Source organism: Panonychus citri, unplaced genomic scaffold (genome assembly GCF_014898815.1).
Source record: "Panonychus citri isolate SS breed McGregor unplaced genomic scaffold, ASM1489881v1 Contig00130, whole genome shotgun sequence".
NCBI lineage: Eukaryota > Metazoa > Arthropoda > Arachnida > Trombidiformes > Tetranychidae > Panonychus > Panonychus citri.
The window spans coordinates 319,469-338,001 of NW_026515535.1; the positions used below are offsets into that span (position 1 = coordinate 319,469).

Below are 18,533 nucleotides of genomic sequence, written 5' to 3' on the forward strand. Positions count from 1 at the left end.
TTCAGTTAGTTTCTCAGGTGAGTTTGGGAGTTCGAAAAGGAAAAAGCTCCATACTCTCAATATTACTCAATATTCATTGAATTTAAATTATCTTTATTAATACTATCATTTCATTATCGAAATTATTATCAATTAGTTTACGAAAAAAAGTTTTAAGACTCATTAAGACTTTCGACCTTTAATACTTACCTTTGATTCTGAGGACAGATGATGATGAAAAACAAGAGACTAGAGAAAACTCTAAGCTCTTTTTCTACTTTTTTATCAGTTTTTCTGTTTTCTTCTTTCTCTCTCTCTTCTTATAACTTTTATCATCTTCTTTATTTGGCTCACAATTTAAAAATGGTTCTTTTCATCTTCTTACCTGTTATTAACCTTTTTCTCTGACACAATAGAGAAAAATAGTAAAATCAACAGAGAAAAGAAAAGTTCTCTCTATTTCCAACCCATACATTTAATCCTTTGCGTTTTCATTTCTCTCATTCACTGAGTTAAGGTAAGAATGAAATGTAAAGAAAAATAAAAGTTCCAATTTACCTGAGCTCTCATATCATGAATCATTAGTATCTCTCAATGGGAAAATGTTCAATTACCATTAACATGAAACAATAACCAATGATAAATAAAAATAACAACAACAACAAGTAACTTTAAATGAAGAGGAAAAAAAACAATATCTCAATTCCATGAGGGAGACATTGAAACTTTTCATGGAGAACAAGAAAAAAACAGAGTCACCATGTGGTTCGAAAAGTTCAATAGTTTATGGTTACAGGTTATTCCAATTCCAATATGATTATCGTTTAGAAAGGTGGAATCATTTTTCACTCCCAAGGAATAAAGTTCAAACAACTTTGTTCCCATTCAGTTGAACTTATATGATATCAATTCTGTAAATCAGATAAACGTGATAATAATTATCTCGCTTGAGAACATGTCAATTGCTGATCAACAGTGATGGTCAAGTTTCAGGTGATAATCTGTATATATATAGATTTTAATTACCGAATAAAAATTTTACTGACCATCAACAGATGAATTATTAGTTAGTGTCCACTAAGATGATGACTTATAACGATGTAAAGTTAATAAGCTACTGGTCATAATGAAGAAATGTATATTATATATGTTATATAATTATCTTTCTCGGTGCTACTGAGTAAATATTATATTATATTATTATATATAAGAATAATAATAGTTACGAAAATTGAATTAGAAAAAAAAACTCAGACAAGAAAAAGGAAACAGAAACTTCATCTTCTTCCAGCATTCTGTTTATTTCTTCTTGGTGATAATATCGTTTTCACTGTTGATGTAAATTCTTAAGATGAGAAATGATCATGATCATCATGGGAAAACAATGAGTAACTCTTACTTTCTTCAACCCAATCAACAATGTAAACAAACAAATAGTAAACTCCATTGTCAACTTAGTTACTTTATATTATCAAACAATAACAACTCTCTCTCTCTCTCTCTCTCTCTCTCTCTCTCTCTCTCTCTCTCTCTCTCTCTCTCTCAGCCGCCTCATGTTATCATCCACCAGCTCCGATAATCCATTCATATCAACAACGAAATAATAACCCTGAAGTTTCAATTGGAAATCATGAAAGATAAGAGTTTATATCTTGTTAATGTTCAATCACTTTTATCTACTACTTGCAGTTTTATCGTCATGATTTTTTTTCTTCGTCTTGTTCATCATTTCAAATTATCTCTTTTCTTTTACCCTGAAAGTTTCCATGTCTTTTTAAATGTTCTAATTTCTTCCCTTTTATTGGTTTGTTCGAGCTTTGTTTTGCCTCTGATAGTCTCTCTCTCTCTCTCAATGTTTTTCAATTACTTACGAATCTAAGTGGGATAGAGTTAGAGAGCATTTCATCAAGGGTGGGATGAGGTGGGTGGATGCTGGGGATGGTGATGATGATGAGAAGATGAGTAATATACATAAAATTAGAGATGATGGACTATTATCCTAATGCATCTCAACAATCAAATCGTAATGTGATTGTTGAACATCTCCAACCTAACCAATTTTATCCAGCAATCAACAATCAACAATAACATTAATCTAAATAACTGTTAACTAATTTTACTTCATCATCATCATTTATCCTCTCTCTCTCTCTTTATGTTCATCTTTATCCTCTTTTATTATCAGCCATAGGTCTTCAAGTCATCATTACGATTTACTATTTTCATTTAAATGTACAAGATGATGAGGAAGATAATTCTGTAATCTCACTCTCTCTCTCTCTTTCCTTGTCATCCAATTACTTGAATTCAGGAACAAGAGAAGATTTTTTAGCTTAATTCTGATATTAAATCTCTCATTGGGTGAATCTGTTTTTCTAATCATGATAATAGAAAACAAAATGATAAATTTTACTGATGGAAAAATCTTTCAATTGTTGATGTTTATTTATATTGGAAAATGTTATTATCTCTTATTATTAATATTTCTATTTCCATGATCATGAAAAAGTCACCAGAATCTGATACATGATATATAAGAGAAATTTTTTTTTCTTCCCTTCTATTATATTACAGAACTTTTTTTTTCTCTTCATTTTTTTTTCATCATCTTGGGACTTTCCAATTGGTCAGTTTAATGAGTGTCCACTAGTTTCTCATCCCAATGCTCCGAAGGTGAAACAAAAACTAATGACCAATATACTGGACAATGAATTATGGGAACATGAAAATGAACAACAATAAAGTTCATGGTTCTCATATTTCATCTGATTAAATTTAAGATTCTGAGTGTTGATTGTGTCTTTTGGCTTATCATCACAATTAATTGTATCATTTTTGATCTGGTTTGATTGTTTTATTAAGATAATCAACTTACAATTAAGTCGCAATTAGTTTGATTAGTTTTTGTGTTTTTTTTTTCATAATTGCAATTGTATTGATAATAAAGTTTAGCTCCTTCTTAATTAATGTAATCTAATTTAGATGGTGAAACAATTTAATTAAGTTTGATTGTTTCATCATTATGATTTGTTGTTGTACGTTAATTTCATTGTCATTGGTTAAGGTCAATTAGTTGATTGTTATTAACTATTAATTCAATTGAATGACAAAAAATCCTTTCTCATTAATTATTGATTTCCTTTCATTGTGATTGTTAGGATATTCAAGTGATAAGATTGATATTGATTGTTGATAGTGATTAAAACTGTTAAACAACAATTAATTATCAATATAAGTTGGGATTCTTGATAAGGAACAATCAATTTTAATTTTCTCAACGTTCAAAGGAATGATAATGATTAAGGATCAAGTTGATTGTTCCAACAACAATTTAATTCTAATAATTAATCATCAACAAGTGTAAAAAAAATGGTCGATTTGTTAATGACAATTAAGAAAAATTTTCCAATCAATAGATTAGAAAGTTAAACATTTTCTGATTAGGAAAATCTAAGTTAATTGTTCATCTAATTGTGAAAATAAAAACAAAGTATTGATTAAAATACTAATCTAAATGTAAACACTTGGATTAAAATAAAAAACAATTAACAATTGAAAGATTATAATGAAACAACAAGAGGATATTAATCCTTGTGATTGATTTAATTAACCGGATTAAAGTTAATTAAACCAGTTGATTGAGAAACTTAAAGAAAATCTTTGTTGAGATGAGAAGACAAATCAACAAAATGAATCAAATGAATCAAATTAACCGATAAGATCAATGGAAACGGTAAAAAAAAGGTTTCTACAGATACGATGACCACTGGTCATCCTTTTCGAGAAACAATAACAAAACTTATCGTTCCATTGATTAGATGAATTAATTAATCACAAGAAACAATTGATAATAAGGTTAATGAAAATGCTCACGTTAAAATGAACACCGATAATCAAAATTGTGAAAGGAAAAGACAAATAATAATAATGGAAACTTTTTGTTATTCTATTAACTTAGTGGTCATTTTTTCTGACCTTTCTCTGAGTTTATCGTGTTCCCCATGAACATCACCATTACCCTGATAGTCTATTACTTACCCACCACACACTGTGAATGGTTGATTGATTCAATTATCGGATAATCATTGTAACATTTCAACTCCCTTCGAGTCATTATAATACTTATGAGGTTGGAAAACAAATGAAAATGTTTCTCTTCAGTAAATTACAATCATCAGATTCCTATCATGATAAACACCATAACTCCCAGGAGATAATTTCGTAAGCTAATCATTGTTTCAACTCCTTTTTCTTGTAACTTTTGTCCGTTGGGTCAGTAATTCAATGTCCAGTGTTGTCTCATTAAATGGACAATACAATTAATAAAGTGGATGACCGATCAAAATTTTCTCCCCACATTATTATTAAATCTAGACAATCAAATGTTGACCATTAAGATTAATCCGATTCTTTTGACCTTTTTTGCTTTTCCACTAATCAATTGTTTTAGATTCATTTCTCTCATTAACAGTTAATTATTTATCTCTTTCTCTCTCTCACACACACACTCTTCACTTATCATCTTCTTCTTGGTTATATTAACATTAGTATTTATGTAAACAATATTCTCTCTCATTGTTTCTCACTTAAATCATGATCATTAATAAGATTAGATATTAATCCATATTAATTTAGTTATCCAATGATAAATAACTGGCAATAATTTTTATTTTCATCAAATGTGATTGACTTTTAGATGATGATAAAGAAGATGATGTCAAGATGATGAGATTGATGATGATGATGATCGTTGAATTGATGATGAAACGGATTAAGATGATGATCAAACTCTTTCTTTATGATTCTTCTTTCTGTCTTCCATTGTCTTTGTTTTAACTCATCTAATTGTGATTAAGTTGCTGCTCCAATTTTGTTTTGTTTTTTATTTTCAATTTTCGCTCATCAAAATCAATATGTATGTTCATTGTGGTTTTGTTTTGTTTTGTTTTGTTTTTTATGTCAACTCAAGTTTCTCTTTGTTTTCATTATTTACAAATTGAATGAAAAATTGGACTCGTATGGACATTGCAATTTGTTATTTGTTTTTATATGGATTTAATGATAACTTTGTTGTTACTTTTTCTCTTTTTTTCTTCTTCTTCTTCTTCTTCTTTCTTATTCGAGTTTAGGATTTTGTTTGTATTTTGGTTGTTATCATGAGTTGGGTGAACACTTTTCTTTATCCTTACAAATCTCTTCATTTGCTTCTGGCCGATAGATGGGTCCCTTGGCGGCCATGTATTTTTTCACATACTCTTTAGCTTTATGTTTAACTGTTTCACTGCAACATAAATCTTCAATGTTTCGACAATGTCGAAGCTCTTTAAGCATAACAAAATGAGTTAACTGTTAAGGGAAAAACAAGAAAAGAAAAAGAAAAAAAGTTTAAAATTAGTAACATGATATAAACACAATGAAAAAGATTCTTCTTCTCTTTGCAAGAGAGGAGAGAGAGAGAGAGAGAGAGAGTTTAAACTTACCCGGCGTGCAACATATTTAAAATCATCATTACATAAAATTCGTCCCACCCTACAATCAATTTTTCTGTATGGATTAAGACAATATTTAATATGCTCTGACATCTCTGCTTTAAACTTTTCCTTGATTCGTCTTTCCTTTTTATCACCTCGATCTCGCCTATTTGATGCTATCAGATCACCATCGTTAATTTCCATGAGAGATGAGAAATTTTTAACAATTGCTAGTGATTTTTTACTTTCACTATCGTTATTATTATTGGTTGTTGTTGTTGTTGTTGTCGTTGTCGTTGCTGATGGAGTTGTTGAGGTGCTATTATTATTGGTATGATGGGGAAGTCCAATGCTATTGGTTGAAGATGATCGCCTTTTCCTGGGATCAGGTTCATAAGAACCAGGTAAGGTATGACTTGGTGTTCCCATACATTCACTGGTTGAATCATCATTTGTTGTTACATTATCAGGTGATCCAGATTCACCACCATTGACTAATGGTTCCTCTGAGGATAATTGGGGTGATGTTTCTTTAGAAGGTTGTGCTGTTGTGGTTACCGATGGTGTTTCATCATCATTATTATCATCATTACTGTTTCCGGTATTTTCATTTGTTGTAATTAAAGTAGTAACTCCATCAGAATTGGTATTTGAATTATTATCAATTTGCTGTTGCTCTGTACATGTTTCCATTTTTTCAATTGATGATTGATCTGATGACAATTGTGTTAATTGTTGCTGTACATCTATAGGTGTTTGCTGTCCCATTGATGAGGATGATGATGATGATGATTGCTGTGATTGTACTCTTGATTCATCTTGAGATGTATTATCAGTATTATTATTATTTATGGAGGTTGTGGTTATGATGTTGGTAGTTGTGGTGATCATGTTAACACTGCTACTATCAATTGTATTGGTTATAATAGTATCAGTTTCTTTCATCTTTGATTTAATTGTCTCAGTGATCAAATTCATCTCAGGTAAATCCCATTGGACCATTTTTGTCACCTTATTGTAATAATATACATTTCCATAATTGTCTTTTGAGCAACGCCAATTGGGAGGAAGGGCTGTTTGTATTGACTCTTTGGTGAAGGTGGGTAAAAATGGTGTTGGAACCTTTTCAAATATAAATGGTTCAATTTGGTGACCATGAAGATCAAATGGAGGTGGAACAAAGTAACAATTATCATCTGGTGTTAAATAATAGGTTCCTGGGGCTGGATAAACACTATTAAAAAGAGTCTCATGACTATCATTGTTACTAGAATTACCACTAATACTAATATTACAATTAATGCTACTTGAATTATTGTTACTATTAGAACAAGATTTATCTTTGCTGTTGGTCGTTGTCGTTGTTGTTGTTGTTGTGGTGGTGGTGGTGGTTCCTGATGATGAGGATGATGATGTTGTTGACGATGATTTTAGTGGAGATGATGATGGTAATAAGGATGATTTTTTAACAGGGACATACTCAACACCATAATCCGTTGAAATAACAGCTTCTTCATCTGACATTAGAGTATGATTAAGACTAACAGTACAATCAATTAATACAGGAATTGAGGAAAATGACAAGTAATTGGTTAATGATGATTGGTTACAATCAGATGTACTATTGTTTGATGGAGAACCAAAATCGGGTCTATTATCTTTTAATCTAAATGTTGATTCTTCTGAGATGAATTTATTTGATGGATGGGAAGAAGAAGAAGAAGAAGAAAATTGTTGAGAGGTAGTTGTTATGGTGTTTATGTGATTAGGATGATGAGACTCAAGATTATATGTTTGTTGATGATAATCGGTTGATGGTGTAAGCGGTGTCAATGGGGCAACAGGGGTTACCGGTGTTGTTAAACCAGAATTTGAGGAGTAATCACTATTTACACCGTAACCGGTAAATAGATTGGCTGCTTCGGGAAACATACCAAGGGCGGTTGGAGGTACGGGCGGTGGTGGATGAGAGGGTAAACTGATTAAATTGGGTGAATTGTTGAACACTTGTTGTCCTGTTTTAAATGGGCTTTGATGTTGTATTGGTAAATTACCATGAGATGGTAAATAATTTGAGTCAAAAGTTGGTGGTTGGGGTACTGGTAGATGATTTAAATTTGGATAAATAGGTAAAGATGATTGAGGTCCAGGTAATTGTTGATTTTGATGTTGAAGCATTAACATTTTCTCTTTATATTGACGAATCTCTTCATGATATTTTTCAAGAGCAGCAGAATAATCTTTTCTCATCAATTCCATTTCAAATTGCATCCTATGAACTTCTTTATTGACTTTGGGTGGTGTTGGACCTGTAGCAGCATCTGAATTTACATTACCACCACTTGCTCCACTAAGAGTAGCACCAATGCCACTGCCACTGCCACTGTTTGTATTTGAAGCTGGTGATGAGGAATTTAAATTGTTTTGTACTGATTTTTTATCATCTGAAGGCCTCTTAACGGTCTTTTTACGTAATTCACGTAACCTAAGGATTCCAGCGATGGTATTGTCACGATTATCGATACCTCTTTTCACCTTAGGATCATAGAAAATTGGAAGACCTCGAGCTTTTCTTTCTTGCTCTTCGACAGCTTTACGATCAGCTTCTTTCTCATCTTCAAGACGTTTCTGTCTCTCAAGTCGGGGAATCCTGAATACCTCTTTCAAATCTTTCCATAGATAAAGTAATTTAGATGTTAACATTACAATATCAGGAATCGGTTTAACCAATTCTTTTGGTACTTTGGATTCCTTATTGGTATCATCTTTAATTTCATTACGAGATTTTACCGAAACTCGTCTACCAATTACTCTTTCAGCGGTAACTGGAGGTGCATTAGATGTGGATGATGGTGTTGGTGTTGTTGTCGTTGTTGTTGTTGTTGTTGAAGAGGTTGAAACGTCAATTGAAGAGGTTGTTGAAGAAGTGGACAAAGATCGAGTTTCTCGAGCTTTAATTGGTTCAGGTTTACCTGGTGTTGAATCTCCAGGAGTACTGGAAGCAGATTGATTTTCACTTGTTGCCGTCTCGGTATAAACAACACCATTAACATCTTGTTTAATCTCAATTTCACATCCAAGTTCAATTTCAACTGGTACATCGACAACAGGTAAATCTTTTACTCCAACCTCCATGGGTTCAATACTGTTATTGTTGGTAAGTTTACCCTCGGCAGTTTCATTTTGATTCACTATTTCCTCTTTAGATTGACTAATTACTTCCTCTTTAACGATAGATTCACTTTCTGACTTGACCACAGATTCAATTGTAGCTTTTACTTTGTCTTCTTCTTCCTCTTCGGCATCATCTTCATCTTTTACTTCTTCCTCTTCTTCATCTTCTTCTTCTTCTTGTTTTACAATTTTATCGGTTACATCCAATTTCTTAGATGGTTCATCTTCTTTATCATTCAATTGTTTAGATAATGGTGATGGTGATGATGATGATGATGATGATGATGAGGATGATGATGGTTTTAGCCTTTGTGACTCTGTTTCTTTTAATGATTGATTTTCTTCTTGTTTATCTTCCTTTTTCACTGGAACAGCCAAAGGAGATGATGATACTGTTGTTATTGTTGTTATTATTGTTGTTGATGGTTCCACAATTAGAGGCAGTTGCGCATTGACAGATAGAGCACCATCTTTACGTTGATTTGCTTCACTTTCTGCTTGCTTGGCCCACCGTTCAACAACATCTAATACTTTACTATCCTTGAGAACAGTTTTATTGGGTATTGGTAGGATAGCCAAAACCTCAAGGATTTCACCTTTCAGGTAAATATCTTCCAGGTCAACCATCCAGCTCCATAAAAGTTGAAGACCATGATAGTCTAAGAATAATCTTAAATAAGCAACCTCTTGAGTACTTTTTAAAACTTGTAATAATTTGCTACGATTTGGTGTATCCTCTGCTCTAACCATTAAACGAGCAAGCATAAGAGTTTGCTGTCGATTTCTTATACCACCACTGGCCGTTAATTTGGCAATTTCTTCATCTAAACCAAGATCTTCAAATTCTTCCTCGGTTTGTTTCTCTTCTTCACCAGTTTGCTTCTCAAGAGATCGCTGTTGTTTTGGTACAATTAGAGATCCATCAATATTGATACTGGTTGAATTGGTTGAACCAATAAAACCTCTACAATTTGTTGCCTCACAAAAACATTTCTGAGCCTTTTTACCATAACGTTGAAATTGATAATCAAATGTAATCTCTTCACCAGGTTCAATTAATCTGGAAGCAAAAAATCCAATCCTTAATTCACCATTAACCGTCCATTTTTGAGTTTCACCATTTGGATCACAGCTATGATTAATAAATCGAGTTAAATTTCCTTTGAGAGTTGCATCAATAATCTCATCGCTTTTCAAAGCCATAAAATAATAATGTTCACGATTCTCTTTTGAATAACGTTTAACTCGACTTTTAAATTCTCGTGGATCAAGCACCTCACCAACATATTCAACGATAAATTGTCCAGGTTGAATTGGTTGAATTGTTCGTAATCCCCAACCTTTTTTACTCGTTTTAAATGGTTCAACTTTGGCAAATTGTCTCTTCTGGAAGCGCTTATTGGCACAATGGTCTCCCAATAAGCATCTATTACCACATTCAATCATTAACATACGATTAAGACAATCATCTAAACATCCCAAGACTCCTCTTTGTCTTTCCTCTTTTGTTAAAATACAATTACAAACCATACGACGCATTTCCTTTTTCAATTTACACTTTTTTCTTTCAAAAAGGTAAATATTTTCATCAATATGATCATAATCGGGAACTGGATCTGTTTCTTTAGGTAAATTAAGTGTCAAATTATTTAGAGATGATGATAAAGGTGAGGTTTTAGTTGATTCCATTGAGATATTATTGTTATTGACCATTGAACTTGATCCTTGTAGGTTTGAAGAAGAAGAAGAAGATGATGATGATGATGATGATGATGATGAATTATTCATATAAGCATGTTGTTGGTCGGTCCCATGTCCAGATTCAAGTTCACTGTTTCTCCTCCATCGTGATTTAACCTTTTCTGGCTTTAAATTTGTAGTTCCCTCGGTATCAATGGTACGATTACATGTTGATGATGATGATGATGTTGAACTATGATTAGATGCTGAACGTAAGACTGGAAGATTAGATGGTGGAAGAGGTTGAGTGAAACAATCAGAATCGGGTGTTTTAACACTTATATTGTCTAAATTATTGACATTCATTTCACCACCACCACTTGCCATACTATAATCACTATTAATATCATTACTACTACTTGTATCTGGACATAAATTAGATGGTAAAGAAGCTACTGCATTAATGATCTCAGTAATAGTACATATAGTTTTAGCAGTAGGGGTTTTACTTGTAGTGGTTGTTGCAGTTGCTGTTGCTGTTGTTGCTGTTGTGTTGATATTGGTGGTATTGGTAGTGGTAGAAACATTATCTGTGGTAGTTGTAGTAGTAATAGTATTGGTTATGGTTGTTGTGGTGGTGGTGGTGGTATTATTAAGATTGGAACTGGATAGAAAATTACAATTTTTAATGGTCTCCTTTGTATCAATGGTAATGTTATCCATCTCATTTCCCTCCGTATTATTGTCAACATCAGAATTGTTATTATTATTATTTTCTGGTGATGTTAATTCAGTTGATGAGCAGCAGTTTATTGTTGCCTCGGCTGCCGTTGATGCCGCCATGATTGGAACCATCCAGTAGATAATAATAATAATAGAATGATATATATATATATAATATAAACAAAAAGAAAAATTAAGAAAAAGAAGAAGAAAGGAAAAGCAAAAAAAAAAAGAAAAGAAAAGAAAAACCAAAAAGGTTCAACCAAATTTACAATCTATTTGTACAAGGTCAAGAGCAGGTTAACTGATAATGACAATTAAATAAGACAATTAAATTAATCAACATTGGATCAATTTTCTCCAACTTTTATACATTTTTAATTCACAAAGACAATAAAAAAAAACACAATTTCACTTGAAAATTTCAGAGCAAAAAAAAATCCAAATTAAAATGGATGACACGATGAACGATTCCCACCAGATGTCACCACTTTCGCTCCACAAAGGGAACGTTGGCTAATTGCGATTGGAAAAAACGTTTTTTTTTTCTAATTTTTGGAAAAAAAAATTTCCAATTGTTGTTGTTTTTGTTTCCAATCAAACAATTAACAATTTTTGTTTTAATTGTTTCCTTTTTTTCCTGTTTAATTAACTATTGATTAGTTGTTTAATTGGATTAGGTTGTGGTCGTTTCTCTGGTGGGTTGACTAGTGTTTCTGGTGAATTTGTTGGTTTCTTTTGGTTTTTGTTGCCATCGATTTGTGATTTTTTTTTCTTGATTGTAAATTTATTTTACTTTTTGATTGATGATTGATTAGGTTGGTGATTTTTTTTTTCTTGTTGTAATTTGATTATTTGCAACTTTTTTGTTGGTTTGATTGGTTCATTTTCGTTTCCATTGTTTGGTATTTAAGGTTTGTATCTCTTTTTGGGTTTTCCTTTGGAAGAGATTTTGGTTTTTATTGATACATTTTGTTGTTTTCTTTTATTAGGTTTTTGGTCTTTTGGTGGTTTGGTCATCGTTATTGTTAATCATTTGATTAGTGATTAAAGAAAAATGGTTTGTTTACCTGCTATCTCTAGGTTGATTCGTCAACAATCATTTTCCATAAGGATGATTTCACCTTTACCCTTGAGATTTGCATCTGATCAATCAATTGGAAAATTGAACGAGAAAAAAATTGATGAATCCGTTGAGATATTAAAAGGAATGGTTAGTTTTGATTTCACTTTAATTAGATTGTAATTTACTTCATAGATGCAAATTTGTTTCCTTGTTGATGAGCTTTGATATGAAATAATTTACGTTTTTCTTTTCTTTCTCTTTTCTTTTCTCTAGATTGCCAACTTTAAACGTTTCTCACCTCGAGTTGGTCTTTTCTCACCTCAGATTGAATTGAATGATGAGATATTAAATAAACAGATCAAAGGTTTAACCAATTATCAATTACATACAATGAAATATCTATTCTACCTCAATTGGAAATACAATGCAATCAATTTCAAAGCAGTCGAAGTGACCAAAAATACGGACGAAGGGATCATCGACATTAGATGGCAAATGTACGGTAAACCAGGCTGGATGCTCATTTTCGTTGTTGATTTAGCTAATTCATTTAATAAAAAGCCAGAAGAACGTAGAGACGAGTAAGTTAAATTGTTAATTAAATTGTTCGACAAAAAGAAATTGTCATTTTAATTAGAAATTTGTTTTCTTCTCTCTCTCTCTTTAATCAGCTGGGAAGCACTTGAAGGAACATCAACTTTCTACCTGGACAATGATGGAAAAATTTACAAGCAAACATTGAAATTGGTAATAATAGAGAGGCGAAAATTTCCTAACCAAAATTAACACCAGCAATTAATTTCCAATGTTTACAAAATCAATTCTATTAATTCTAATTCTATTTTCTTCTCTCATTTAAAATTCTTGTAAACAGTTAAAACGTGGAAATTATCGGGACCTGATTAGATTACCAGCAGAAAGAAAAAAAGAAACAACACCGAGTTAATTATATTTATAACAATTAATTTCTTCTCGTAAATAGTGATAACACTCTTAGACTTTTATTTAGTTTAATAAATTTAATTTAAGACATTGTTATGGACAACATTTTGGTTAAAATCTCCCCTCTCGTTGTTGGATATAAGTTTTTGTTTTCTCAAAAAAAAAGGAGTAAGTTTTTTGCTTATAATTAATAATTTTTTTTTTGATCAAAGATGAGATTTTAAATTTTAATCCATGGAGATTATTATTAATATTATCATTATTGGTGTGGTGGGTTTTGTTTTGTTTTGTTGATGATGATGACGATGATGATGAGGATGTTACGATAAATAGAATGAAATTAAACATCTTTATAAGAGTGAGAGAGAGAGAGAGAGATGATAATTTTCAGTGGTGCAAAGAGAAAAGAAGAAAATTTTTTGATGATTTTATTGACGGTGGTATCGTTGATGGAATTGATGATGACGGTGGGATGATGGTGATGAGAAAAGATGATGATGAATATGAAGATTTTGTTGTTGTTGTTGTTGTTGATGAATTTCCCCAAATTTTGTTGGTTTGATTTGTTTTTTTTCTTGTTATGTGAGTTAAATATGAAAATGACTATCAAAAAGTGCGATACTTTCTGAAATATGAGCATTAATTGGTGATGATGAGGATGAATTTGAATTTTCAATATCGATATAAGGATCATCTATTTCGTTGGGTTGACATGAGGTATTTTTCCAATGGCTGCGTAATGCGGAAGCGGAAATATATTTCTTATTACAGGCTGAGCAAGTATAAGGTCGTTCATTTGTGTGTGACCTTTTATGTAACTTTAGATGGACAAATTGAGTGAACTTGGCTGGACAGAGATCGCAAGCATAAGGTTTTTGTCCATTGTGAAGACGAAGGTGGGTTTTAAGGTTACTTGTTGATGAGAATCGTTTTTTACAAACATCACATTGATGAGGTTTTTCACCGGTATGAACAAGATTATGCTTTTGAAGGTGAGCCAATTGGGTGAAAGATTTGGTACAAGTTCCACATTTAAATGGCCTTTCACCGGAATGAGTTCGAAGATGAACCTTAAGATTAGAAAGTTGACCAAAAGTTTTCATACAAATATTACATTCGTAATGCATTTTACCGTCTTTCTTTTTCAATGGATAAGGAAGTGACCGGTAACCTCGACCATGAGCAGAACCGGGTGACAATTGACCGACATCATTTGTCGCTATACTTGAGGTGGGTGAGGAACTTTCATGATGAGGAGTTGGAATAGGAAGTAAGGGAAGATGAGGAAGATGAGGAAGATGAGAGAGATGTGACAAATGGGAGGGAAAATTGTGATGAGGAAGATTATTATTGGTACTATTGTGATGATTTAATTCAGCTGATGAAAGTGGTGCTAATTTAACACCATCAACATCTCGATTAAAATATAAACCAGGAAATCCACTTGAACCTCCACCATTACCACTTCCAGTGTTACTTGAAGGTGAACCATTGGAAGAGATAAAATCACCGTTATTTTGATTATTATGATGATGATGGTGATGAAGATGAAGATGATTATTGTTATGAGAATGGTGATGATGATGATGTAGAAGATGCTCCTTTGAGGCTGAAGGTGAGGCTGAAGATGAGGTTGTTAATGCTGGTGATGAGAGTGAGGTTGACGATGAAAGGGTTAATAATGATGATAATAATGCTGGTGATGATGAGCTTGGTGAAAATGATTTAGATGATGAAAGTAATGCTGGTGAAGATGAGGTGGGTGAGAATGATTTAGATGAGGTTGTTGAAGATGTTGATGAGAAAGTATCAGTTTTCTCAGTTGAATCAGGTGAATGTAATTGAAGATTTAAATTACAACCAATTTGTAAACTATTCTTCTTGTTATTATTGTAAACGGGATAAAGATTATGACCAGGTTGAGATACGTTAACATGAACTGGTTCACGAATCCGTTCAGTGTCCAGACAATTATATACTCGAGGCATTTTGATCTTGAAACGGTGGAATTCATTTTTATCATTTAATTGCTTACTAACTTCCAACTAAATCAAGAGAGAGAGAGAGAAATTGGTTATTCAATTGTTTCGAGTTGGATTTTTTCATGAATCAGATACTTACCTTGTTTATTTTATTGCGATCTTTATCAGCGCGTTTACTTTTAACAGAAAAATCTAAAACATAATTGTTATCACTATCGCTATCACTACTATCTTCGGGTGGGGTTGAGGCATCATCGGGTCCACAATTACTGTGATAACCTTCATCACTTCGGGTACTACCTTCGGTTCGTGTGTTTCCACCATAATACTCTTTATTATCTGTTGATGATGAAAATAGAGAGAGAGAGAGAGAGAAGAGAAGAAGAAAAAATTAGCAACTTTAACACACTGAAGAAAAAAGGAAAAGGTAAGCAGAAACACTCATAGAATAGAATAGAATTTTTTTTTTCCTTTTCTATTCTCTTTCAATCAACCAACTATCAGCAGAGCAATAAACACTCTAGTAAGTATATTTTAAGAATTGAGTATCATCATCACAAGTATATTGCTCGTTGTTGATGTTGTTCTTGTTTTATATACTTCGAGCTTTTTGTTTCTCTCTCTCTCTCTCTCTCTCTCTCTCTCTCTCTCTCTCTCTCTCTCTCTCGCTGTTTTCTAAAAATAATAATAGCCATTGGTCAGTTTACTTACTGTTCAATTTTTGACACGTTACAAGTTCACCTGAAGAAGGTAAATTTAATCTTTGGGCAAATTCTCGGCAATACCAGACAAGTAGTTCTTGATTGGGCATGATGGGTTTAATTGTGTAGAAATAGATTCCATTTGAGATTTGACATGCAACCAGGTTTTGACTTTCCGACGAAAATGCTGGATTAACGTAGCGCATCCAATTGGCTTTGGTAACATCGTACCCATCGATGTAATCGTATTCACTTTTATCTCTATAGACTCTCCAAAAGTATTGTCGATTGGCATCTTCGGGCACTTCATCTCGTTTGTAGATTTCACCAACCAAGGGACCAAAGCGTGTGCCTCTTGGTATGTAATCTGTCCCCCAAACGCCGAGAACCTGACATGACCAAAACACGAGAGAAAAAAAGAAATTGTAAACAAACAATCGACAAAAACACTAACAACAATTCCCAAGTTACAGTTACTTTTTCAAAATGATCAAAAATGAAGGAGAACGAAAAACTTATTGAAATATCAGAGTTAAAGTTTCGAATCTTTTTCAACGAAATTGTAACTTTCAATTAAATTGTTCAAGGGAATCGATCAGAGATAATTATGAGTCAAGTTTCGAGAAAAGTTTTTCGTTTGGTTGTTCGAAGTGTTTCATTTACTTACATCGCTACAAGATTGTGATGGTTTTAATACTAAATTTCGAGGTAATGATGATTTCGCACGATTAACTTCGGTCGTTATTTCATCGCACGTTTGATCAGGCACAACGTAAACAGCTAATGTATCAAATTCCTCTTCGTTGATGGAATTTAAATCCCAAGCTCCATCTTCCATTCTACGAAGCTACGAATTGAACCATTGAAATAATCGAATAACGAACATCACAAAGATCCAATGATAGTGATTGAGAGAAAAACATAAGAGAAAAAAAAACAGAGAGAAGAACAAGAAAACACAATTAGATCACAGTATTTATAAAACTTTCGTAAGTTGATTAACTTGTTGGCGAAGAAATTAAATCACAATCACAATCACAATTGTTGGAATACAATTAAAGTTAACTTAATGAAAACACGAAAATGACATTGAAAGTTTTGTTTATTTCTTCAGCGTCTTTCGGCTTACATGGTAAAGTTAATCGTCGATTTTAGTAAAAGTTTTCTTTTTCGTATCAATTTTTTTTTCTCTCTTAATTGTCGCAATTGAATAAGAATCGAGAAAAAAATCATATGAGATAAAAAAAAACTTGATAAAATTGGACAGAAATAGTACCTTGGCTTTTTGGTGTAAATATTCATCGGTGTGAAGGTCGGGGGTTGAGGTTAGGGTTTTGTATATCGAATCACTTCGTAGGTTAAGACCTTCACCGTTTGGACCTTTCATTGTCAAGGTTCTTAGGGAAACTGTTAAGGAACGAAGAAAGTACAACAACCAAGTAGAAGAGAGAGAGAGAGAGAGAGAGCGAGAAGATTATGATGGAAAGAGAAGGAGAGAGAGAGAAAACGCAAGGAGCTAAGACGATGGAGAATAAGATGATGGGAGTAAAAGAAGATGAAGATATTGGGGAAATTTTCTTCTACTTTTTTACCCCCGTTTTTTTCCTTAACAGTAAAGAAGCACAGAGAAGATGAGGAGAAGAAAGGGAATGGGGAGGAAGGAGGAGAAAGAGAGAGATGAAAAAACGAGAGAGAGAGAGTTCACCTTTCTCTCGTTATCATCGATTGGTCAGTTCGCTTAGAACTATCGAAAGGTATCTTTTTAGGGGCTGGTCAAAGGGTTAGAGATGAGAAGGGTAAGTAAAATGAAAGAAAGAGAAAAGAAGAGTAAAAAATATCATCATCGAACTGATAGAAATGAGATCTAAGGAGAGAGAGAGAGAGAGAGAGAAAAGGTAAAAGGTTTCTAATGATCGAATACCTTTACCTTTGTTTTTTATCTAAACAATCAACTCGAAAACACCGTAAAGGTTAAATAGATATAACTGTTTGTTGTGTTGAACCTCAAACGTTGTGTCGTCGTTGTGTATTTAAGGTACAACAAGAAGAACAACAACTTGCCCCTGGGGCAGAAAAAAAATTCAAGGTGAATTATCTGTTTAGTTAAGCTCATTTGAAGATAAATGAGCAAAGGTTTTTAGAAGAAGACAAAAAGGAAGACAGAGAAAGAGAAACTTTTTCATTCTAAAGTAATAAAAGAGCTAAAATACCGTTAGAATGACGGATAGAGAGAGAGAGAGAGCAAGTGAGAGAGAAAAAAATTTACAAAGGTAACATCAGCAAAATACACGGAGGGTTTTCAGTTAAGGGGCTAATGAGTAAATGGTGTAAATAATGATGATCATTATTACTATGATGATGAAGATGATGATGGTTGATGAAACAGTTAACAAGTCGCCAATAAGCATTGATGATTTCTATGAGTTTTTTCTCTCTCTCTGTTAATTATCAGTGGAAAAAGACAGAGCATGTCTATGGATGGAGAGAAAGTTTATCTTCCTCTTCCAATGACGGAGTTTTCATCATCATCATGATCAGAAATATGATAGAGCAAAGATAATATTTTCCTGAGAAGAAAAAGAAGAAAATTTCTTCCAACCTTCTATGGAAATAAGTTTATCATCCTTGTTACATAAGCAATTAATTCATTAACAAGAGATTAGGATTATACACTTATATATATTAATTACCATTGGAAAAATATTTCAATCGTAATAGATTTTTGTAATTCACTAATTTCATTTAATTCTTTAGGTTTTTCGTTCTGATTGTTTCTCTTCATGATAAATCAACTCTCGATTCATTTGATTATCAT

The 18,533-nt window shown here is 32.5% G+C and overlaps 3 protein-coding genes across 4 annotated transcripts; 1 reads left to right on the top strand and 2 right to left on the bottom strand.

Annotated features, from left to right (window-relative positions):
* Positions 1-4,604: 4,604 nt before the first annotated feature.
* LOC128390886 (histone-lysine N-methyltransferase SETD2-like) lies at positions 4,605-11,430 on the bottom strand. 2 transcript variants are annotated; one of them, XM_053350660.1, is made up of 3 exons: positions 10,985-11,429; positions 5,460-10,582; positions 4,605-5,325 (listed from the first exon to the last, which is right to left on the bottom strand). In XM_053350660.1, the coding sequence occupies exons 1-3, from the start codon at positions 11,157-11,159 to the stop codon at positions 5,134-5,136; spliced, it is 5,490 nt and encodes a 1,829-aa protein (XP_053206635.1). In that variant the 5' UTR covers positions 11,160-11,429; the 3' UTR covers positions 4,605-5,133. The 2 variants fall into 2 exon arrangements, with proteins under 2 accessions (XP_053206635.1, XP_053206634.1); XM_053350659.1 differs by having other exon boundaries at positions 5,460-11,430.
* Positions 11,431-11,620: 190 nt separating this feature from the next.
* Positions 11,621-13,138, top strand: LOC128390898 (uncharacterized). The gene is made up of 5 exons (XM_053350680.1): positions 11,621-11,941; positions 12,020-12,240; positions 12,367-12,674; positions 12,765-12,840; positions 12,968-13,138. The coding sequence occupies exons 2-5, from the start codon at positions 12,085-12,087 to the stop codon at positions 13,037-13,039; spliced, it is 612 nt and encodes a 203-aa protein (XP_053206655.1). The 5' UTR covers positions 11,621-11,941; positions 12,020-12,084; the 3' UTR covers positions 13,040-13,138.
* Positions 13,139-13,309: 171 nt separating this feature from the next.
* On the bottom strand, positions 13,310-18,171 carry LOC128390889 (PR domain zinc finger protein 1-like). Its single transcript, XM_053350663.1, has 5 exons — positions 16,995-18,171; positions 16,386-16,565; positions 15,729-16,107; positions 15,157-15,356; positions 13,310-15,080 (listed from the first exon to the last, which is right to left on the bottom strand). The coding sequence occupies exons 1-5, from the start codon at positions 17,103-17,105 to the stop codon at positions 13,623-13,625; spliced, it is 2,328 nt and encodes a 775-aa protein (XP_053206638.1). The 5' UTR covers positions 17,106-18,171; the 3' UTR covers positions 13,310-13,622.
* Positions 18,172-18,533: the final 362 nt, after the last annotated feature.